Source organism: Podarcis muralis, chromosome 12 (assembly GCF_964188315.1).
Source record: "Podarcis muralis chromosome 12, rPodMur119.hap1.1, whole genome shotgun sequence".
Classification (NCBI taxonomy): Eukaryota; Metazoa; Chordata; class Lepidosauria; order Squamata; family Lacertidae; genus Podarcis; species Podarcis muralis.
In genome coordinates, this window is record NC_135666.1 from 2,728,407 (window position 1) to 2,751,955 (window position 23,549).

Below are 23,549 nucleotides of genomic sequence, written 5' to 3' on the forward strand. Positions count from 1 at the left end.
GCTCCCTCGGCCAATAAAGCGAGATGAACGCTGCAACCCCAGAGGCGTCCGCGACTGGACCTAAGGGTCAGGGGTCCCTTTAAGCCCAGCTGGGGATGCGGGTGGCGCTGTGGGTGTCCAGGAAGCCAGTTTCTGCAGAAATTGTATTGAATTCATCTTAATTTGTGGCTGATTTTGTAAAATTTGGAAAACTAATAAAAATGATTTCGCCACATACACACAAAATAATCTTTCGTTGCTGTTCAGCATTAAGTTGTGCTGAAGACCCCAACGACTTCCTTGAAGACCCAGTGTCACCCCGAGTGCTTCTTGCTTGCAGGATCCTGACCTTTCCCCTCTCCCCACAGCGGCGCCGTGTTCTGGGGGGCAAGTCTATCGGGAATGTGCGGCCCCCTGCAGAACGACCTGCGCTGACCTGCGCTTGGGCCCCTGCCAGGATCTGGACCACGTCTGCGTGGCCGGCTGCAACTGCCCAGAGGGGACTTTGCTGGACGACGGCGGGCAGTGCGTCCAGCCTGCCATGTGCGCCTGTGCGCATGGGGAAGAGGCGCACCCCCCTGGCAGCAGGATCCAGAAGGGTTGCAACACCTGGTACGTGTCGCAGAGGGAACTGGGAGGCGAGGTGTTCGGAGGGAGGGGATCGGGGATCTCAGCAGGGGCACCGACAATGGCACCGTCCTCTGGCTCTTGCGGAGTGGAAGGAGATGTTTGATGAAATCACCCTGTGACCTGTCTGTGACTGCCCTACGGGATAGGTTGGTTTCATTGAATGTCTCGGCCACGTGATCTCGGCTGACGTGTGATAACCCGCAGGGCATTTGCAACGTGAGTCTAAGGAGAGGCCTGGTGTTTTTCGGATATGGGGTTTTATTTACACATATGTAGAACCTGAGCATTAAGAAGGGGGGGCCCTCACAGCATAGCACCCCAAAAAATCTCGCTTCTCCATTAGTCATGGCTTTGGATTCAGTCCAGAGCAAGCAGGTCTCTGTGTATCCAGCTTCCTATAGATAGAGATAGAGATAGAGATAGATAGATAGATAGATAGATAGATAGATAGATAGAGGATAGATGATAGATAGATATAGTTTTTCAAATTAAAAATTTACAGTCACATATCCAACATACAACATAAAAACAAGATTCCAAGGAATCTCTTGCACTTCCCTCCTCCCCTTTGTGGGTCGAAGAATAAGAATAAGAATAAGAAACACTGAGGTCCAGCGCCAAGGGCTTTCTGGCGGTTCCCTCATTGCGAGAAGTGAGGTTACAGGGAACCAGGCAGAGGGCCTTCTCGGTGGTGGCGCCTGCCCTGTGGAACGCCCTCCCTTCAGATGTGAAGGAAATAAGCAGCTATCTTATCTTTAAAAGACATCTGAAGGCAGCCCTGTTTAGGGAAGCTTTTAATATTTAATGCTGTATTGTTTTTAACACTTGGTTGGAAGCCGCCCAGAGTGGCTGGGGAAACTCAGCCAGATGGGCGGGGTATAAATAACAACAACAACAACAACAACAACAACAACAACAATAATAATAATAATAATAATAATAATAATAATAATAATTATTATTATTATTCGAGGAAGCTGACTCTGCTCTGGTAACAGAGTAGCTGCTCAGTGGGGCGGCAGAGGGACACCCCCCCCCTTTTTCCAAAAAGACACCTGGAAGCTGGCATTGTTTGCAGAATGGACTTCCCATCTCTCTCTGCACCCCTTCGCTCACATCTCCTTGCTCCTGACCTGTGTTTCAGCGTCTGTGTGAATGGGACGTGGAACTGCACAGAGCAGAGCTGCCCCCAAGCCGTCCTGTGCCCGGGGGAGCTGGTCTACGCCTTTGGCTCCTGCCTGCGGAGCTGCGACAGTCCCGAGGGGAACCTCAGCTGCGCCGGCTTCTCGGACGGCTGCGTTTGCCCCCCTGGCACCGTCTACTTGGTGAGTCCTTCCCTGGCACTGCCCAGCTCAAAATCCCCGTTGCCTCTCTCTGCTTCCCTGCCCCCAGGTGGAAGGAGGCGGACTCTCCTTCATTGGGGGCTTCTAAGGAGAGGTTGGGTGGCCCCCTGTTAGCCGTGATTCCTGCATTGCCGGGGGTTGGACGGGTCCCTCCCAGTTTTACATTTATATTGTTCATTTGAGGTGCGTAAAGTTGGATATCCATCTGCCAGAGATTCCTCAGCTGAGATTCCTCCATTGCAGGGGGTTGAGCTAGGACATGGGGAGGCAAACTAAGGCCCAGGGGCCAGATCCGGACCAATCGCCTTCTATATCCAGCCCACGGACAGTCCGGGAATCAGCATGTTTTTACATGAGTAGAATGTGTCCTTTTATTTAAAACACATCTCTGGGTTATTTGTGGGGCATAGGAATTTGTTCACCCCCCCCAAAAAAAATAGTCCGCCCCCCCCCAAGGTCTGAGGGACAGTGGACTGGCCCCCTGCTGAAAAGGTTTGCTGACCCCTGACCTAGGGGCTCCTTTCCAACATTACAATCCTATTGTCTTTCTGCGACAAAAAGAAAAATAGTATAAACAGTGCAATGAGAACGATTGGAAGACTTGTTTTGTCAGGAGTCTTTTTATTTAAGTGTTTATTAAGATGTTAATAGGAAGATTACGTATGTAAATTTCTTTTTCTTCCTTTCTCTCTTTTTTTCTTTCTTCTTTTGCAAACTTCTCTCCCTTTTCCCTTTCTTCTTTTACCCCCCTCTTTCTCTTTTCTTTCTGCAATATGAGAGTGTAAATTTTTGTGTATATGTGTGTAATTTAAACTAATAAAGGTTATGATTAAAAAACAACAACAATCCTATTGTCAGGGTCTGGGCAGGGGAGGAATGGTGGAGTCTGCCTCCCCAGTTTGATCCTTCCAGAGAAGAGGAAGACGGTTCAGAATTGCAACATGGGTTTGAGGGAGGTCACAGCTCAGAGGCAGATGAGGGGAAAGTTGGGAAATCATGGGAGAGGAAGAGGAGGCATCCCAGACCCTCCATCTCCCAGAACCCGGAGAGCCTTAAAAGTAGGAGAGCAAAGAGCTCGAAGACAGAGGGCACGTAGCAGCACCCGAAGAGGAGGTGATGATGATGATGAACGAGGAAGTGGGAGAGAAGAGGGTGGAGATTCACTCGGGACAACGCCATTATCCGAGGCTGTGTTCCAAAGCCCCTCTCTGTAAATATTGAATAACAGGTGGGTGGTAAGAAACTTTTCCTGGGCTTTGTACGTTCCCGGGCAACCGGCCGAGGGAGTTGCTTGCAGCCGCCTGACCCCCATGTTCGTCCTTGTTGGGATGCAGCCAAGGAATTGGGGGCAATTGGCAGGCCCCCAGCAGCCCCCAGCCCACCGGCCAGTGTGCCAGGCGAGCTCCAGTCCTTGGATCAGCATAAAACTGCGACCCTAGCTTCAGAGGTGCAACAGAAGTGTCAGGGAAGGGCTGTGTTGAGCATATTTACAAGTAGTTTATTCAGCATACATCAGGACAAAAGGAAAACACGTCTTCTCCCTTTCATGTCCAAAAGCAAGCAGCTGAAAGCGAAAGCTGTACACAAACGGAAGTTCTCAGCAAGCTGTGCTGGAGTGTAAACAGACATGTGACACACAGCAGTCTCATGCCTGTCCCTTAAGGTGGAACAGAATATTCTAACAGTCTCACCCATAGAGGCTAGTGGCGCAGGGCGCCAAGTTCTGGAGGGCGCCAGGGAAGAGGTGGAGGCTGGACGCAGCGCCTCCCGGCATCAGCCTGCCACCCTCGCCCACCTCTGCAATGCTGCGCCGAAGCAACGCTGTGCCCGGAACCTCCATCTGCCATGGCCACCACGGCACACAGCGGCCAGCTGAGCCCGGAGGTGCCGCGTCCAGCCTCCCCCTCTTCTCCACCAGAGGAGCCACCCTCCAGCCGCTGCCCGCCTCCTCCAGCCCCACCAGCAGCGCCGTCCTCCCTAAAAAAAGCCGGACAACTCTGGGAAATGGGGGGTGGGGGCCACCGGAGGGAGTTTTGCACCACGGTGCCAGATATGCTGAAGACGGCCCTGTTGACCCCTATGGTTCTATGACCACACGTGGATGAGGAGGACCTGCTCATGTTTCCCTGCTGATTCCTTCTTTCAGAACGAGCGCTGTGTCTCGCCAGAGGAGTGCCCTTGCCACCACAACGGCCGGCTGTACCAGCCCAATGACACCATCGCCAAGGACTGCAACACGTGGTAAGGACTCAGCCAAGCCTGCTGTGCTATGCTGGCTGCCACAGACTGGTTGGACGCAGAGGAATGGGGGGGGGGAGGCACCAGCTGGGGAACCCTCAAGGGAAGAAGGCTCAGAGCCCGGGGAGTGGTAGTGGGGTGACGATGAGTGGTCAGAGGGAGAAGAGGCAGCAGACTGGGAAGAAGAGGTACTGGAAGCCGAGGAGGTAACAAGGCTTAGTGAGCTGTGAGAGTCTGTGGCAGAGAGAGGTCCAGAATCAGAGGCAGAAGCTGAAGCTGGTGAATGGAAGGAGGGAGACCAAGAGGCAGAGGTGAGTCAGGCTAGTGAAGAAGCCAGGGTGTCTCCTCCTCCTCCTCCTCCTCTTCTTGCAACAAGCTCCCCACCTCTGGTCTCCCAGAACCAGAAAAGGCATGAAGTGGAAGGAGCAAAGGCAGATAACACTGGCATAGTCTCAGATTGCTGGAGAAGGATCTGGCAGAGGAGGAGCCTTAGTGTCAGGCTTCAGGGAATCGACTTCCTCCCCCATGGCAGTAAATAAGAAGATCAAATGAAAGGAACGTCTTACCAGTTAAATTCTATAATAATCACAGTGAGAGACCAAAGAACACGTCTCCCTAGAAATGGCGGCGCTCCCAATTAAGGCGCACTCCCCCCCCCCCGTCCCTATTAATCTACATCACTCTTATAATCTGTCTTGTAATCTGAGCTTGTACCTTTTGCTCTTTCTGTTCTGAGACTTTCTGAACACTTCTCGACCTTGGGGAGGACGATGGAGAAATGCTGTCCACGACTGTGAATCTGTTAACCCTTTCTCTCCCTGTGTTTCTTCTTCTCCTAGCTGTCCCCCATCCAGTATTTCCCAGCTTCTGCCTTCTGAACTATGCCCCTCTGCAAACCACTGTTTCAGATCTATGCAGTCCTCCTGTTCCTGGGAAGGTTCAGGATCAGGGGGAAGGGGTGGCTCCCACCATTCCCAGTGCAGCCCTCCTCAGCACGGTCCCTGACACTTAGGCAGCTGTGGGAAGGCGGGGACCTTCAGTCTCCACAGCTTGCCTCACAGGGGCAAGACCTACCCAGGAGAGTCGCTGTGCTCCTTTGACCTGGCACTCCTGTGCAGATCCTGTTTCTTCTAATAAAGAGTTAGCTTCGCCTTCTCTGTGTGATTTACTGCTGGCTTGCTCCTGACATTGGCTGCAGACCCATGGCATGAGAGGTGCTTGGCTCAGCACTCACCACCTTGTGGTCCTTGTGGTCCCTCCGTCTCCTTCCTTGCAGCATTTGCCGAAACCGGCGCTGGGACTGCAGCCACCACCACTGCGCCGGGACGTGCGTCGCCACCGGGGACCCCCACTACATCACTTTCGACGGGCGGACCTACACCTTCCTGGGTGACTGTGAGTACATCCTGGCCCGGGAGAGCAGCGGGGCCTTCACCGTCACCGCCGAGAACGTGCCCTGCGGCACCAGCGGCACCACCTGCACCAAATCCGTCGTGGTGCTCATTGGCAACACAGTGGTCCACCTGCTCCGAGGTAATTAAATGGGAAAGAGACGAGTATCATGCCCACTCTGCCCATCTCGTGCCCTCCTGATATTGGCTTTCTCTGTCCACACCAGGAAAAGACGTGACCGTGAACGGGGTTTCGGTGCGCCCCCCGAAAACGTATAGTGGGAATGGCCTGACCCTGGAGAGAGCAGGGCTCTTCCTCTCGCTTATCTCCCAGCTGGGGCTGACGGTGCTCTGGGATGGAGGTGAGACTGGGCAGGAAGAGTGCCAACTTTAATAAAATGTTGGGGGGGAGGTAAGCCCTGCCCCACCTACTCAATCACATGATGTGACTTTGGACTGTGGCCCCCTCAAATATTTTATTGGGGGTACAAAGACCTCTCAGCCCCTAGGAGTTGGCTCCTATGCATTGTGGGCCAAGCTCCTTACCTCTTGACCTTTAAAGTAGAGAGTTAAACAGTTCTTGAGAAAGTTGGAGGAAAGAAACATGGTTTATAGTTGAAATATAAGAGCAAAATAAACGACATATAATTGCAAAATAAACAGAGATAAATGTATCCAATCGGTCTTGTTCTGTTTCCTAACCTGGTGAATATTGATCAAGACAGAGGCTTCCAGCCTTCTCCGTTAAGCTTTTCCAACTATTTCAGGTTTGTATCCTGGGCCCTTGTTTCAGGTTTATGCTCTGTTTGCAAGAGGGCTCTAAGTTCAGTTCTTCCTTAGTTCTCTCCTCTCCCTCCCCATCTTCCAGTTTTCCTTACATGCCATTTTTTCATTCCCCTGCCAACCTTTGAGCCAATAAGGAGTAAAATTTCTCTTTTTCCTTGCTTGCTATATTCCGAGGCTGAGCTTTTGACTCGCTTGTGCAAAATTTCCTCTTAAATGCTTTTAACCTCCCTGTGCAAATCCTCCTCCTGTGAGCTTTGACTTTTCCTGTGAACTTTTGATCTTCCTGTGCAGAAGAAGCTCTAAAGCACAGAGCAACTATTTTACAACCCTAAAAAAACCAAACACAGGGTGGCTGAAAGTCCTGTTTCTTCATTGTTTTTAAAATGAAAAAAAATTGTGAGGTGGTGGTGGAAAGAACTTAGGAACGGAAAGGGGGAATGAAGTTGAAATGGCATGGATTCCTTTTATTTTGACTCCAAGAGGCTGTGAATGAGCTGTTTCCCCTCTCTGTTCAGGCACCCGCATCTACATCAAAGTGGACCCCATGTACCAAGGCCGCATGTCAGGCCTGTGTGGGAACTTTGATGGGGACACTGAGAACGATTTCACCAGCCGGCAAGGCATTGTGGAGCCCACAGCAGATCTCTTTGGCAACTCCTGGCGTGTCAGTCTGCTCTGCCCTGAGGTCAACAGCGAGGATTTTGAGCACCCTTGCACGGTACGCCCAGGTCGGCTGCCCAGCTAAAGTCCATCTCTCTTTGGGCTGATCCTCATTTACCTCTTTACGGGCCTGGTCCATGCTTTAAAGTTCTGTGTCCCTGCATCCTTTTAAACTCCAGAGCTTTCCCCATGAAAACCCGCTCTCTAGCGCTCCATCGGAATAAATGTCAATTATTGACAGTAGAAACTATCTCTCATGTCTTGTTACGCTGCCGTTTCTATGGGGATATACGCTCGGTATTTATCCTGTTATACAAAAATCTCCAACTGGGTCCGAACTTCAATGTCTAAAACTCCCGGTAGAGGACAAGGATCTAGAGATCCCGCTAAGGGTGGCCAAATTCTGTGTGACTGCCATAAAACTTAGGGAACAAGCTGTACTACCAAAATGATTAAGGTTTTAAATGATAATTTTAGGTTATATTTTAGTGATCAAGATTTAATATATTGTTTTAACTGCCACTATATTTTAATTGTCTCTGTTATACCCAATTGCAATTCAATGTATTCCTGTTGTGTTTTAGGATTCTCCTGATATTGGAAGTGAGCTAGAACTGGTCTGTGACCGTAATAATAAAATTCTATTTCTAATTTTAATGTCAATCTGCAGAAAATCTGAATTGAAGTTTGCTCCGGCGGACTGCTAAAGAGTGGCTTTTCATGGGGGGTGAGGGGGTGGGGTGGGGACTCCAACCACACTCAGTCCTGGAGCTTGAAAGGTAAATGCATGAAGCTGCGTTCCTGTACAATAAAGAGAGATGTCACCATACGAGGACAAGCTGGGGGAGGTTGTCAAGGTTTAACCTGTGGCTGCTGCAGTTGCAGCCCTGAAGGTGCAGGTCTTTGGTGCGGCTGCATTTGGAATTCTGCGCGCAGTCCTGGTCGCCTCACTCAAAAAGGGTATTCTAGAGTGGGGGAGAGCCGAGAGAAGCACAGCCCAAATGATCAAGGGGATGGAGCGAATCCCCTATGAAGAATGGTTGCAGCCTTTGGGACTTCTTAGTTTAGAGGAAAGAGGAGCAAGCAGCAACAGGATAGAAGTTTGCAAAATGATGCCTGGCATGGAGAAAGAGGGGAGGCAAAAGTGTCGTCGTCCCCCCCCCATTAACACCAGAATTTGTGGGCATACAACCAAGCTGAAATGTTAGATGATTCAGGACAGATAAAAGAAAAATCTTCTTCAGACAGCACTTAGTTAACCTATGGAACTCCCTGCCACAGGAGTTGGCCACCAACCTGGAGGAGATGGCTATTGGCCAGGATGGCTCTGTTCTGCCTCCACAGTCGGAGGCAGCAATCCAGTACCAGTTGTTAGAAATCACAGGAGGAGAGAGTGGCTCTTGTGATTGGATCCTGCTTTGGATTTCCCCAAAGAGGCACCTGTCTGGCCCCTGCGAGAACAGGTGCTGGACCAGGTGGGCCATTGGCCTCATCCAGCAGAGGCTTCTGGTGAAGACAGCAGCCCCTCTCATGTCTGTCCTTCTCCCTCCCACCACCCAGGTGAACTCTCACCGCGTGACCTGGGCCCGGAAGCGCTGTGGGGTCCTCTTGCAGGACCTCTTCGCCCCCTGCCATGAGGAACTCCCCTGCCAGCAGTTCTACGAGTGGTGCATCTTCGACGCCTGCGGGTAGGGGACCGGCAAGTGATATAGCGCTTATACCTAGATATGAAACTATTGATATATTAAACATTAAAAATGTTGAATTGAGGGCTTCCCTGTTGTTGATTTTTTACTGATGTCCTTTTTTGTAACATTTTGGAGGTCCCAAGTCGCAAGGTGGTTAGATTGGTCTCAACCAGGACCAGGGCCTTTTCAGCACTGGCCCCGACTTGGTGGAACGCTCTGCCCCAAGAGACTAGGGCCCTGCGGGACTTGACATCTTTCCGCAGGGCCTGCAAGACAGAGCTGTTCCGCCTGGCCTTTGGTTTGGACTCAGTCTGACCTTTATGTTTTCCTCCCCTTACAGTTTTAATCCATGGGCTACTTTTAAAATGAGGCTGCATTTTAAATTGCATTTTAACCTATTTTTTAAATTGCCCCCTCCCCTCTCATTTTCTCCTATTATGTTTTTACTGTGATTTTATTGGTGTTAGCTGGCTGGGGAGGGTCAGTATTAATAATAATAATAATAATAATAATAATAATAATAATAATAATAATAATAACGTTTGGTTTTAAATGTTGTATTTCCATAGGGTTGCTATATTTCTAAAAATAAAATCCCTGACACCCACAGTTGTTGAGCTTTTATTAGGAAAACCCCAAAAATTGTTGAGCTTTTTTTTTTAAATAAACCCACCTCAAAAATAGTGATTTTAAGCTTTTTGAGCGGTTTCTGCTGCGTTTTCCCATACATCCGGGTTTTCTCTGACATTTTGCCATTTTGGCAAAATCCCCCCCCCCAACGCCGTTTTTACACCCAAAAACATATGGCAAGCCTAATTGATAGTACATTTCCCCCTGTCTTTTCATTTATCTTACTATGTTTTATGTAAACCGCTTAGGGGTTTTGCATATTAAGTGGTATATAAATATTATTGGTGGTAGTGGTGGTGATCAGGGAGATTCACAACCAGATATGAGGCCATCGTGGTAGGGAATGTGTCTCCCCCTACAAGGGGCTTTAGAAATGATAACTTGGGGAGTTTTGAAAATGCATTTGGAACCTTGTGAGCTTGTGGGGGGGCTATTCTTAGGAGGCTGTTCCTGAGTAGAGACCCTCTTGTGTCCCTCTACTGTCCCCCTGGGATGCGGGTGGCGCTGTGGGTTAAACCACAGAGCCTAGGACTTGCCGATCAGAAGGTCGGCGGTTCGAATCCCTGCGACGGGGTGAGCTCCCGTTGCTCGGTCCCTGCTCCTGCCAACCTAGCAGTTCGAAAGCATGTCACAGTGCAAGTAGATAAATAGGTACCGCTCCAGCGGGAAGGTAAACGGTGTTTCCGTGCGCTGCTCTGGTTCGCCAGAAGCGGCTTAGTCTTGCTGGCCACATGTCCCTTTACCTCCCTGACTTTCTTCTCCCCCCAGCTGTGACTCCGGAGGGGACTGCGAGTGCCTCTGCACCGCCATCGCTACCTACGCAGAGGAGTGCAGCCAGCGGGGGGTTCCTGTGCGCTGGAGAAGCCAGGATCTCTGCCGTAAGTCATGCTGCTTTTGTTTGGGAGTCTGGAAGTGGGCTCTGTGTGGAAGGGGCAGTGTTGCCTGTGGGCCTTACTGTCCGAATGTTGCTGCCTCTACCCTACCACTTACCCTGCAGACCAGAAGGGAAGAGACTTCGCATGAACCAAGGCAGTTAAAAAATAATAATTCTGAGGCAATGCACCTAACATTCTTTGGTCCAGCTGGCAGCTGACAGAAGCGAGGCAGCAGTCAATCACACCTTGCAAGTTGGTATACATGTATTGTACAAGAGTGTCAGGCCTAATGAGCACAGCTGCTGCTGCTTCTTTGGTGATCATTTATAACCGAGTAAGATTGTCTTCCATAAACACTGTTTTAACAGTGAGTCTGTAAGTGACTGTGGAGGCCAGTTCTGGATCCACACATCCTTCCACACTGGGGACATTGGTTTCTGGGTGGGAGTTGATCACGGTGAGGGTTCGCCAAGTGTGCCTTCCTCTTAGCACCTTTCTCCCTTGCGTCCTGAGTTCGAGTGTCTTCAAAGCCCATGACACCTTTGGTAAAGGCTGTTCTCCAACTGGAGCACTCGCAGGCAAGTGTTTCCCAGTTGTCAGTGTTTATACTACATTTTTAAAGATTAGCCTTTTAAGATTAAAGCTCTTTTGTTGACCACCAGCAGTACACTTTCCATTTTTAAGTTCGGAATAGAGTAGTTGCTTTGGAAGATGATAATCAGGCATCCGCACAACATGTCCAGTCCAACGAAGTGGGTGTTGAAGAATCATTGCTTCGACACAGGTGATCTTTGCTTCTTTCAGTACGCTGGCATTAGTTCTGGAGGTCTTACCTGCATGAAGCGGCTGCAGAGTCTGAAGGTCCCCACCTCCCCCAATTGTCTAAGTCCCCTCCTCTCCAGGGTTTCCCCCAAGCCATCGGAGACTGAGCCTGCATGAAGCCAACCTCTCCCCAGCCCTTTTCAGCCCTCTTCTGGTTCTGGGAGACAAGTGGGGAGGGGAGCTTGTTGCAGCAGCATTAGGAGACACCCTGAGCTTCTTCCCCAGCCTGAGTCATCTCTGCCTCTTGACCTCCCTCTTCTCCTGCTTCTGCCTCTGAGTCTGGACTTCTCTCTGCCACAGACTCTTCCCGCTCACTAAGCCCTGTTGCCTCTTCAGCTTCCAACACCTCCTTCTCCCAGTCTACACTCTCTGACCGCTCATTGTCGTCCCACCACCCCTCCATGGGCTCTGATCCTTCTTCCCCTGAGGTTCCTCCCCCCTTTTCTCTGCATCCAACCTGTCCCTAACAGTGGCTCACAAATTTCTGGGGAGAGCAGGGCTAGCCTTGTCTTGCAGTTTGCTCCTTTCCCTGGAGGACCTTGTGAAACCAGACCCTCCCCAGAGAGGCTCGCCTGGCACCTTCATTGCATTCCTCTTCACTTAGGCCTTTGGCTGATTAAGCAATCTTTGGCCTTTTAAATGTGTCAGGGTGTTTGTGGGTCATTGTTTTGTTGCTGTTGTTACATTATGTATGTCGGGATGATATGTGGGTGCTTGCGGAGATAACAGCCCGGGATTTTGGCCTGTCTTTTACAGGATTTATTAAGTGCAAAAACTATGTACAGTACGGAGCTCTTGAAAGCACGTCTGCCTCAATCACTATCAGTTTCCGGAAGTGGCTCGCGCCTGTTCCCCCTCCAGCAGAAAAGCTTCCTGAAACCCCCCCTTTGAGACCAATGCACCCTGGATTCCCCAGACAGGTCCCTTGGCATGGCCAAACTTGGCCCTCCAGCTGTTTTGGGACTACAACTCCCACCATCCCTGGCCACTGGTCCTGTTAGCTAGGGATGATGGGAGTCGTAGTCCCCAAACAGCTGGAGGGCCCAGTTTGGCCATGCCTGCATCTCAAAACAGCACTTTATGCTTGGTGATTTATTTGTATTTTGTAATGAATAAGTAAGCGAGCAAGCGTTTCCCTCTCTCCCTGCTCAGCCATGCAGTGTGACTACGGGCTGGAGTACGACGCCTGTGGTCCAGCCTGCCCCCCCACCTGCAAGAACTTCGGCCTGGAGGGGGCCGAGCACTGCAGCAGCGAGGCCCTTTCCTGCCTGGAGGGATGCTTCTGTCCGGAGGGCAAAGTGCTGCATGGTAAGGTGGGCAGGGGGGGTGGCAGAGGAAGGATGTGAGGTGGAAGGATCGGGCTCCCTTGGAAGGCGGTGGCCTCTCCTCCTTTCTGCAGGCTTTTAAGCAGAGGTCGGGGGACCACCTATTATGGATGCTTTCACTGTGGCTCCTGCATTGAAGGGGGTTGGACTAGATGGCCTTTGGGGGTCCCTTCCGACTCGACAAATCTATTATTCCAAGAGGCAATTCTATTATTCCATATATTCCCTATATATATATATATACATACACACACACATATATATAGTGTGTGTGTATACACACAAACACACACACACACACAGTGGACGCTCGGGTTGCGAATGTGTTCTGTGCGGGACGCACATTTGCAACCCGCTGCATCCGCAACCTGCAGTGCCACGTCTGCGCACGCGCGGGTTGTGATTTGGCGCTTCTGCGCATGCACAAAGCGTGATTTAGCTCTTCTGCACATGCGTGAGACCAAAACCCTGAAGTAACCCATTCCGGTACTTTCGGGTTTCGGCGTGTCCATAACCCGAAAATGCGCCACCTGAAGCATCTGTAACCCAAGGTATGACGGTATACGGTACATACACATATACATATATATATATATTACAAATCTCGTTTACATATTTGTATATTACATATACAAATTTTTATAGTCAGGTTTATACATATCTAGGATTCCCTGAATCCGTGGACTTCCCTCCACTCTCCTGTGGTTTCCATAGTACTTCATTTTATACTGCATCCTATAATATTATCCAAATTGTATTAAAATTGCCATTTATAACCATAGAATTATTACAAGTGTTGTGTTAATCCTGCTAACGTTTTTAACTGTGTTCTTTAAGATAATCTATAATTTCCCCTCCATTCTTTATTAAATTTATTATCTTAATGGTTTCTGATTCTCCCTGTCAATTTTGCCATTTTGGCATCGTCCATCATCTTGATTATCCATTCTTCTCTGGTTGGAACTTCATCGTCCTTACATCTCTGGGCGGCTACGACCGCCCCCCCCCCCGGTCATCAGCCATGATGAGAGGTCCCTGGATGGATGGATGAAAATCCTAGAATCATAGAGTTGGAAGGGACCCCGAGGGTCATCTAGTCCAACCCCCTGCAATGCAGGAATATTTGCCCAACGTGGGGCTCAAACCTACGACCCTGAGGCTACAAGTCTCATGCTCTACCCACTAGGCTATCCAGCTGGGTACAAACTGAAATGCCTCTCCGCCATTCCTGCAGCAACCCGTCAGCGCTCCCGCAAGTGTGGAGATCCGCCCAAAGAGCTCTGCTTAGGGAGGAGATCCTGCTTGCAGGATTCAAACCTGGGGCCGGCCACGGTGAGAAGAGGCTGCCGGACTCAATGGGCTATTGGCCCAATCCAACAGGGCTCTCCTGATATTCTGCTGTTCCTTCCCTGCCAGGCGGCCGCTGCATCGACCCCTCCGAGTGCCCTTGCTACTGGGACGGCACTCTATTCCCACTGGGAGCCCTGGTGATGCAGGAATGCAGGAACTGGTAAGTCCGTAAAGGTTGGCTGGAGCAGGGCAGATGGGAAGAATTGTCTACCTACCCATGAATGCACCTAAGACTGCTCAGGCCCGCAACACTTTTACGGGGTGTGTGTGTAAAAAGCAGGACGCAGGGGGCGCTGTGGTCTAAACCACTGAGCCTCTTGGTCTTGCCGATTAGAAGGTCGGTGGTTCGAAGCCCCGCGACGGAGTGAGCTCCTGTTGCTCTTTCCCAGCTCCTGCCAACCTAGCAGTTCAAAAGCACACCAGTGCAAGTAGATAAATAGGTACCGCTGCAGCAGGAAGGTAACGGCATTTCCATGCGCTCTGGTTTCCGCCACGGTGTCCTGTTGCATCAGAAGCGGTTTAGTCCTGCTGGTCACATGACCCGGAAAGCTGTCTGCGGACAAACACCGGCTCCCTCGGCCTGAAAGCGAGATGAGCACCACAACCCCATGAAAGGAAGTCCTTTGACTGGACTTAACCATCCAGGGGTCCTTTACCTTTTTTACCTTTACAAGTGCAACACGATGTTCATTCTGCACTGTAACCCGGAAGTGTTTCGCCGCTTGCGCAAACTTCGGGATATGGCCGGACCTCTGGAACGGATCCCGTTCGCAACCAGAGGCACCACTGTATATATTTTATTTAGCTCTGTGTAAATAAATAAATGCCTGGAGTGCTCTGGTCCATGGGGTCACGAAGACTCGGACATGACTAAACAACAACAACAAATAAATTTTGCAAAGGAAGCCCCTCAAAGAGCACATTGAGGCAGCCCAGTCCTGAGGTAAGCAATGCGTGAACTACTGTGGCTAACTATTCCCTGTCCAGGAATGACCGTAGCTGTCGTGCCATGACCTCTCCTCGTGGGCTGCCCTGAGCCTCAGACAGCCCCAGTGCCCACCTCACACCCACCCCACTCTTTCTGACACTTCTCCCTTCCGCAGCTCCTGTGAGGCCGGCTTGTGGCAGTGCGTTGCCCCCCTAGAACCTTGCGCCACATCGCCCCGCTGCGCCGAGACAGAGTTTGCCTGCCACACAGGTGGGCGCTGCGTGCCCGGTGCCTGGGCATGCGACAACGAGGACGACTGCGGGGATGGCTCGGACGAGTTCTGCACCTTGAGCTGCGCCCCTCACCAGTACCAGTGCGCCAGCGGACAGTGTGTGCCCTGGGGATACCGCTGCGACGGAACTGCGGACTGTCTGGACGGCTCGGACGAGAGGGACTGCCCACTGCCCGCCTGCGCCCTGCAGGAGTTCCGCTGTGCCAACGGGCGTTGCATCCCCCGCGAGCATCTCTGTGACGGGGAAATGGACTGCGGCTTTGCGGACCATTCCGACGAGGCAGGTGAGCGCAGAGCAAAGGGAGACCCTCAGAGCAGCTGAAATGCAGGGGGGGGGCAGGGAGAGATTACCAGCTGACCTGGGGGGGCAAGTGGAATTCTGTCTGCATAACAGTGTGCATAAAAATGGGTATACAGGTGTCTCCCCACTTAGACGTGGTCTACTCTTGTATATGTGCGGTGCTGGGAAATAATTAAGTAAATTGATTTAAACTGCAGAAAGGGCAGAAACGGCCTGAAAAGAGCCGGAAAGCTGCAAAAATGGCACAAAAAGGGAAAGGCTATCAACCCCATGAACTTTTGTACTGACCTTTGAGGCCAATACAGAGTTGGAGTTTGAGAAAGGAGGTTTGGAGGGAGCGATTGTGGTGGAGTTTGGCGGATTTTTTTGGTGGATGGTTGGCAGAGTTTGGCATCCCATCGTGGTCCTGGCGTGTCCTCTTGGGGATACTGTACGTAGCTCGGGGATAATGCTGGATCCTGTACTGTCGCTCGAGGCTCAGGCGGTCTCAGTGGCCCAGTGTGCCTTCCATCAGCTGCGCCGCTATCTGGACAAGGACAGCCTAACTTCCATGGTTGATGCTCTGGTAACCTCTAAGATAGATTACCGCACCGTGTGATGCGTGGGGCTGCCTCTGAAGATGGTTCAGAAACTTCAGCTGGTGCAGAATTCGGCAATCAGGTTGCTTACCAAGACGAGACAGTTTGAGCATATCACACCAATCCTGGCCTGACTGCATTGGCTGCCAGTTAGCTTCCAGGCCCAATTCAATATGCTGGTTTTGACCTATAAAGCCTTAAAAGGCTCAGGACCGCAATGCCTCAAGGACTGCCTCTCCCTATATAAACCATCCCCAAATCTGCGATCATCATCAGAGGCCCTTCTCCATGTGCCTCTTCCATGAGAGGTCTGCAGAGTGGCAACTCGAGAACGGGGCCTTTTCTGCAGTGGCTCCCCGTCTATGGAATGCTCTCCCCAGGGAGGCTCGCCCGGTGACTTCATTATATACCTTTAGGCTCCAGGCAAAAATGTTCCTCTTTAACCAGGCCTTCAGCCATTAGACAATCCGTGGCCTTTTAAAAGTGTCTTGGGGCGGGACTGTTATTACCATTTTTTAATTTATCTTTTCTTCTTATGCCATGTAAATTATGCTTTTAATGTTGTACCTCTTCGGATAAAGGGTGGCCTGTAAATTGCAGAAATAATAATAAACAATAAAACAACCCCTTCTCAGGCTGTGGGCCCCCCTGTGGGCCGAGCGAGTTCCGCTGCGCAATGGGGCGCTGCTTGCCGTACCTCCACCGCTGTGACCGGCACGACGACTGCGGTGACTTCAGCGACGAGAGTGGCTGCTTGTGCCCGGCTGGGGAGTTCCAGTGCCCCGATGGCCAGTGCCTTCCCCAAGCTCTGCTTTGTGATGGGAAGCAGGACTGTCCTGCCGGAATGGATGAAGCTTTCTGCCCAGGTGAGAGCGGTCATCCCCCGTAGGTCGGTGGCAGGGCAACTACTTGGCATACAGAAGGTCCCAGCTCCCGTCCACACACACCCAATGTCCCCTCCACTTAGGGCTGGGAGAGACCCCTGGACCCCCAAACCCTGGAGAGCCACTGCCAGTCTGTGCAGGGAATGCTGCGCTAGGTGGACCCTGAAGGTTTTGATGTTGTACATTGAAGGTTTACAAGGTCCTATCAAGCGTCTTTGGTAATCTTGGGCTTTCCAGCAGCGCTGAGCAACAATCCAGGTTTATCAAGACGGCCAATGCAATTCAGATGTTTCTTGCAGGCTTATGGTTTGCCTTTCCTTCCCTCCAATCTTCCTCCACCATACCCAGCCAGATTATTTTCAGTTTCCTGATCTGAATTAAAATTTAAAAATTCCTTCCGGTAGCACCTTAGAGACCAACTAAGTTTGTTATTGGTATGAGCTTTCGTGTGCATGCATAACAAAATTAGTTGGCCTTTAAGGTGCTACTAGGGATACGGTTGGCGCTGTGGGTTAAACCACAGAGCCTTTTGGGCTTGCCGATCAGAAGGTCAGTGGTTTGAATCCCCGCGACGGGCTGAGCTCCTGTTGCTCGGTCCCTGCTCCTGTGAACCTAGCAGTTCAAAAGTACGTCAAAGTGCAAGTAGATAAATGGGTACCACTCCGGCAGGAAGGTAAACAGCGTTTCCGTGCGCTGCTGTGGTTCGCCAGAAGCGGTTTAGTCATGCTGGCCACATGACCCGGAAGCTGTACGCTGGCTCCCTCGGCCAGTAAAGCGAGATGAGCGCCGCAACCCCAAAGTCGGCCATGACTGCACCTAATGGTCAGGGGTCCCTTTACCTTTAAGGTGCTACTGGAAGGAATTTTTTTATTTTGTTTCGACTACGGCAGAACAACACGGCTACCTATCTGTAACTGATCTGAACTGTTACTCCGATGGGTGTTATGGAACAAATGCTATTGACCGATTGAGATTTATTTCACAAAACATGTGCATTGCTTGATTGTTTTTTAAAAAGCTGAAAGTGGTTTGCGATCGATTGATGGGTTATTAATATCCCACCTTTTTTCCGGACTCACACAAATTAAAAACAACACAGATCAAATACAAAAGCTACCTTCTTGAGGTTTCCAGCAACTGGCAGGCAGCAGCACTGCAGCCTTCAACTATGGAGGCTGAGCAGAGCCATTGCGGTCTTTTTTAGTGGGTGGGGGAGCTGAAAATAGAGCCAATATATTTCACCTCTGGCAACCAATGTGCACCTTGGGTTTCAGGTAGTCTTCTTCTTTGGCAATCATTCATGGCCGAGTAAGATTGTCTTCCATGAACACGGTTTTAAAAGTGAGTTCGTAAGTGACTGTGGAGGCCAATTCTGGATCCACACGTCCTTCCACAGTGGGGACATTGGTTCCCGGGCAGGAGTTGATCAAGGTGTCGATTTGCCAAGCGTGCCTTCCTCTTAGCACGTTTCTCCCTTGCGTCCTGAGTTCGAGTGTCTTCAAAGCCCATGACACCTTTAGTAAAGGCTGTTCTCCAACTGGAGCGCTCACAGGCCAGTGTTTCCCCGTTGTCGGTGTTTATACTACGTTTTTAAAGATTTGCCTTTAGACAGTCTTTAAACCTCTTTTGTTGATCTCCAACATTACGCTTTCCATTTTGAAGTTTGGAATAGAGTAGTTGCTTTGGAAGACGATCATCAGCATCCGCACAACTGTGTTAGTTTTATGATGTTAGCCGCCCTGAGCCCGGCTCCAGCTGGGGAGGGCGGGGTACAAATAAAAATTTCGTATTATTATTATGACCAGTCCAATGAAGTTGATGTTGAAGAATCATCGTTTCGACATGGGTGATCTTTGCTTCTTCCAGTACACTGGAATTAGTCTGCCTGTCTACCCAAGTGATGTGTAAAATTTTTCAGAGAAGCCGTTGATGGAATCTTTCGAGGAGATGGAGGTGGCGTTTATAAGAGAAGATGGAGATGGCGTTTCAGATAGTACATGGGTTGACGAATCTAAAAAGCCCAGAACACAAATTTCCACCAGAAGCGATGCATTTAGCATTAAGTCTGGAAGGGTAGACTTGATTCTGACCAAACTAAGCCTCCTGAGAAATGAAGGAAGGCACTAGAATGAGTGAATGGTGGGCTTTTCTTCACCGTACCCTCCTCCCCTCACAGGCCATGTGACGTGTGCCCCTGGGCAGCTACCTTGTCCAGATGGCGCTTGCGTGAGCCGCTCCCAGGTGTGCGACGGCATGCGCGACTGTGCCGAAGGCGCCGACGAGAAGCCACCGCATTGCCCGGCGCCCCCAACCACACCTCCAGCAGCCACCCTGCCCCCCAGTCTTCCTGTGACTCACCCGTCCCCCGTGAACAGGACTCTGGGTAAGCAGGCTCTGTGCACCAAGAAACCCAGAGCTCCTTCTGGTGCTGAGTAGCGCTGCCTAGTGGGAAGGGCCAAGGCTGCCCTAACACAGCTGTCGTCAGCCCCCATGTTTTGATCTAGAGTTCCCAAGAGCTCTTACAAGTTAGGGAAAGGCATGTCCACCAGTCCTACGTCTCTCAGCTACCCATTGAGGTCGTTGCTGCAACAGAGAGGCCTCGACCTCAGCTTGTGCATCTTCCACACCCAAGCTGGCATGAGCAGGCAAAGACTAAGCCTGTGTGCAAACTGCGTCTGCTCTTCCCTCTTCACTCCTCTTCTGGTCCTGGGAGACAGTGGGGCAGGAGAGGTGGGGGCAGGAGGAGGAGACACAGGGAAGCCCTGGGCTCTACAGCACCCTGACCTCTCTCTCCCTCTTCCTGCACCTCTGCTTCACCTTCCAATCCTGCTCTCACTCTCCTGACTCTGACTCTCATCTCCTGGCTGTTACAGGCTCCCCCAGATCACTGATCCCCTTTTCCAAGCCAGCCTCCAATCTCCCTGTGCCCACTCCTCAGTGTCCAGCCAGTCCCCAACAGGACCCTTGGGGAGAATTTTCCTCCCAAGCAGGGGTGAAATGGAAATGTGTCATCTCCCTGCACTGAAGTCTCTGCTATTTGGGTTGCTTGGTGGCTCTTGCATAGGGGCTGCGATAACAGCAGATCTTGCGAGATCTCGTGAGATTTCAGAGGTGAAGGTGGCGGGGAGGGCGGGGCACCCATGGGACACCTGCCCTTGGGCTTCTGCGGCCTGAGTTGGCTGCTTCAGTCTGGAGCCTTGCTCTGAACGTCTTGACCTCTTTCCTTCTCTCTCCCTCTCTCTCATCCTGCCCTCCCCGCAGCGCCACCCTGCGGCCGCTACGAGTTCCACTGCCACAGCGGGGAGTGCCAGCCGCGCGGCTGGGTGTGCGACAACGAAGCTGACTGCCTGGATGCCAGCGACGAGCTCCAGTGCAACCGCACCTGCGGCCTGGACCAGTTCCCCTGCGCCCACGGGGCAGAGTGCATCCACTACAGCCGGCTGTGCGATGGTGCCCCCCACTGCCAAGACCACTCGGACGAAAGCGTCGACACCTGCGGTGAGCAGATCCTGCCCCACGACCGGGGCTCTCCGCAGACGACAAGAAGGGCTGGGTGGACGATTCCTGCGTGGCCGGGGTCAGACTAGAGGACCCTCAGGGGACCCTTCCAACTTTACAAGCCTATGATTCCAACTTGCCCTGCCTCTAGGGCTAATTTGGAGCTGGGTGCCGAAAGGCTGGTTTCGCTGGATCATAGAAACATAGAATGGTAGAGTTGGAAGGGACCCTGAGAGTAATCTAGTCCACCCCTCCGCAATGCAGGAATCTTTCGTCCAACGTGGGGCTTGAACCCACAGCCCTGAGATGAAGAGTCTTCTGCTCTGATCAAGTTCATCGGCTTTTTTCAACTGATCGAACTAAATAGCTATAATTGGGTTTTGAATAAATGTGCAATTAGTTGTTGTTCTTTTGAATTTTACGCTGTTGTTACCTTCCTTAGCGGGTTGTGCAAACCGTTGTTCTAAATAAGGCTTTTTATAGGATAGGGATGGGGGCACTGGGGATGAGTTTTAGGGGCCCCCCCAAAAGCCACTGAGCTTAAGCTGAAGTCTGGAGTGTGGGAATGAGGCCCCGTCAACTGGCGATGGGGAAGAAATTCCTTCCAGTTCACATGGAGAGGCAACCCTTTCGAATTAGCCCTTTCTGGAACAATTTGCAAAGTGAAACGCAGCCCTCCTCTGAAAACCTCCCAAATTTTGGAATGCAGTGCACCTATCAATGCACAGGTTAGTGCAAATAGCCTTCAAATATTATTCCCAGGCATAATGAAATAATGTTTTTCACTGCAACAGTTTTTTAGGATGGTTTAGCTGAAATTGTTTTCAGAATGTTTTAAAGGTTGACACTGTGGATCCACTCGCCCCCCTGGGCTCCTCCAGGAGGAAAGATGGGCTGCGAATTCAATAAAATTCCAATTAACGGAATTGAGCTGCGAAAATGTACACATTAGAGGAAATGGCACACAAGCACGTGTACGCCAGGAGTTCGCTGGCGACTTTTCCTGTGGATTTTTTTTCTTCTTAAAAAGAACTGATGTGAGGATTGTATATGTAACATCTAATTCCTTAAAAATCAGCACTGGCACGCCACAGGGATGTGTGCTGAGTCCCTACCTGTATTCATTGTATACATACGATGGTGTATCATCTGACCCATTATACTGCAATTATTAAGTTTGCAGATGACACCACCATAATGGGTTTAGTAACAGGTGGAGACGAATCAGCGTTTAGAGGGGAGGTCCAAAAAATATCTACATGGGGCCTATGGAACAACTTGCACCTTAATATCAGCAAGATAAAGGAGTTGGTGTTGGACTTTGGGAGGAAGAGAGGAGAACTAGCCCCGCTGTGTGGAGAGAGTCTCTTCCTTTAAATTCCTAGGAGTTTATCACAGTGAAGACCTTACTTGGAAAATCAATACAACCCAGGTGGTTAAGAAAGCCCAACAGAGACTCCATCTCCTCAGAGTATTGCGGAAGAATGATGTCAATCAACATTTGATGATCTCCTTCTACCGGTCCACAATAGAAAGTGTCCTTTCATACTGCATCACGGTGTGGGACGCGGGTTTGACATCATCTGATGGGAAGTGCCTACAGAGGGTGGTGAATACAGCACAAGATATTATGGGCTGTCCCGTGAATCCGCTGGATGAAATAGTGGAAGAACGTTGCCTCAGGAGAGTGAGGAAAATTCTCAGGGATGATTCACACCCTGGCCAGCACCAACAAGGTGAAGAACGGCTTCTCTCCATGGACTGTTAGGCTGCTGAGTGAAGACAACAACAGGGCAACTGACTTTTGGGTTTGGTGGGTAAACGAGGGGAATTAAGACTAAGAGAGTTGGGGGGGGTGCTTGTGTAATCTCACTGTGTACAAGTTGTACAAGTGACAATAAAGTATTTCAATTTCAATTATTTCAATTCAATTCAATTTCAATGTGGAAATGTGGAGAAGGGGCTGTAAGGTGGGGAAATGAGGAACCACCCTCAGCCTCTCCAAAGGGACCTGTGGGGGCGTCTCTGGTCTCCAGCTCATCCTGTCTCCATGGGAATAACCCTCCTTTCTCTTTCCTGGCGCAGGCTCCACGCAGATCCCGCCCTGCCCGGGCTTCTTCATCTGCGACAACCGCATGTGCATCAATGTTTCCCGGGTGTGTGACGGCTCCCCAGACTGCCCCCAGGGAGAGGACGAAATGGCCTGCGGTAAGGAGCCTTCAGTGGCCCTCACCTGGTGGGTGGCTGGGCTTTGCTGGGCATCAAGTGTGCTTGAGCTACCCCCTGTGTAAAAATCGGTCCAGTTTTGAAAGCAAGCTTCTAGTCCTCATGAGAAACCGTTCGAAGACGTTCAGGCAGAGGTTTCTGGGAGTGTGGGAGGGTCCTGGACGTGTTAAGCAATTCACGGTCCTCCCTCCCCCAATTTGTTGTCTGCCTTGTCTCTCCCTTTGCTGCCCCCCCCCCCGTTTCTGGCAAATGTATTTCCAGGGTTGCCCCACAAATAACCCAGAGATGCATTTTAAATAAAAGGACACATTCTACTCATGTAAAAACACACTGATTCCCAGACCATTCGCGGGCCGGATTTAGAAGGCAATTGGGCCGGATCCAGCCCCTGGGCCGTAGGTTGCCTATCCACGACATATGTCATAGGAACCTACACAATACAAAACACTGTTGCTGTATGTAGGTTTTATTTTATTTGTTTTTTATCTTACATTTTAGAAATGTACATCCAGGTGGTTTTTTTCCTTTAAATTTTTTGGGGGCCCCCAAGAGAGTGGGGCCCTAAGCTGTAGCTTGTTTAGCTTATGCATAAATCCGGCACAGATTGGGTCCTTTGCCTGGGCTTCCGCTCAGAGTCTGGTCTGGTTGGTCCAGGATTCCGGACAAGATCCAGCAGGCTCTGCGGATGTCCTTACACAATGCAGATGATGTTCCACTTCCCAAGGAGCTGACTGAGGGTCAGAGCCAAGGAAGGCTTCTTCTGCCCCCCAATGGGCTGGGACTGGGGACAGCTGGGGTCTCCTCCTCCTCCTCTGCTGGCCCTCCTGTGATGCTCATGGCTTTTCCTTCTGACCTGCAGAGAGCCACGTGGTCCGTCCCGGCGAAAGGAACCAGACCGCGGGACCCTGTACGGAGTACTCCTGCGGGGACGGCGCCTGCATTGCCTTTAAACAGGTGCGACTGGGGGCTGTGGGGGGCCTTTCACTCCGTCTCCCCTGCCCACTACACTACCCTACGCCCTGGTCCTGTCCAGCCACCCACCCAGTTTTCTTTCCCATCTGCAAAAGGGATCTCAAATATTTCAGGAAAGAACCAACAGCTCAGGACTGCGATACCTTAAGGACC

The 23,549-nt window shown here is 50.9% G+C and overlaps 1 protein-coding gene across 1 annotated transcript in view; it reads left to right on the forward strand.

The window, feature by feature from the left end:
- The window catches only part of SSPO (SCO-spondin), a 160,628-nt gene that overhangs the window by 22,772 nt on the left and 114,307 nt on the right, over window positions 1-23,549 (forward strand). The window contains exons 17-32 of the mRNA XM_077916267.1: window positions 348-591; window positions 1,754-1,934; window positions 4,099-4,193; window positions 5,467-5,723; window positions 5,809-5,943; window positions 6,883-7,085; window positions 8,588-8,715; window positions 10,114-10,223; window positions 12,195-12,350; window positions 13,784-13,877; window positions 14,821-15,221; window positions 16,452-16,682; window positions 18,877-19,083; window positions 19,962-20,198; window positions 22,284-22,406; window positions 23,284-23,378. Coding sequence (XP_077772393.1) covers window positions 348-591; window positions 1,754-1,934; window positions 4,099-4,193; window positions 5,467-5,723; window positions 5,809-5,943; window positions 6,883-7,085; window positions 8,588-8,715; window positions 10,114-10,223; window positions 12,195-12,350; window positions 13,784-13,877; window positions 14,821-15,221; window positions 16,452-16,682; window positions 18,877-19,083; window positions 19,962-20,198; window positions 22,284-22,406; window positions 23,284-23,378 — 2,897 coding nt within the window. The remainder of the gene's footprint in view (window positions 1-347; window positions 592-1,753; window positions 1,935-4,098; window positions 4,194-5,466; window positions 5,724-5,808; window positions 5,944-6,882; window positions 7,086-8,587; window positions 8,716-10,113; window positions 10,224-12,194; window positions 12,351-13,783; window positions 13,878-14,820; window positions 15,222-16,451; window positions 16,683-18,876; window positions 19,084-19,961; window positions 20,199-22,283; window positions 22,407-23,283; window positions 23,379-23,549) is intronic.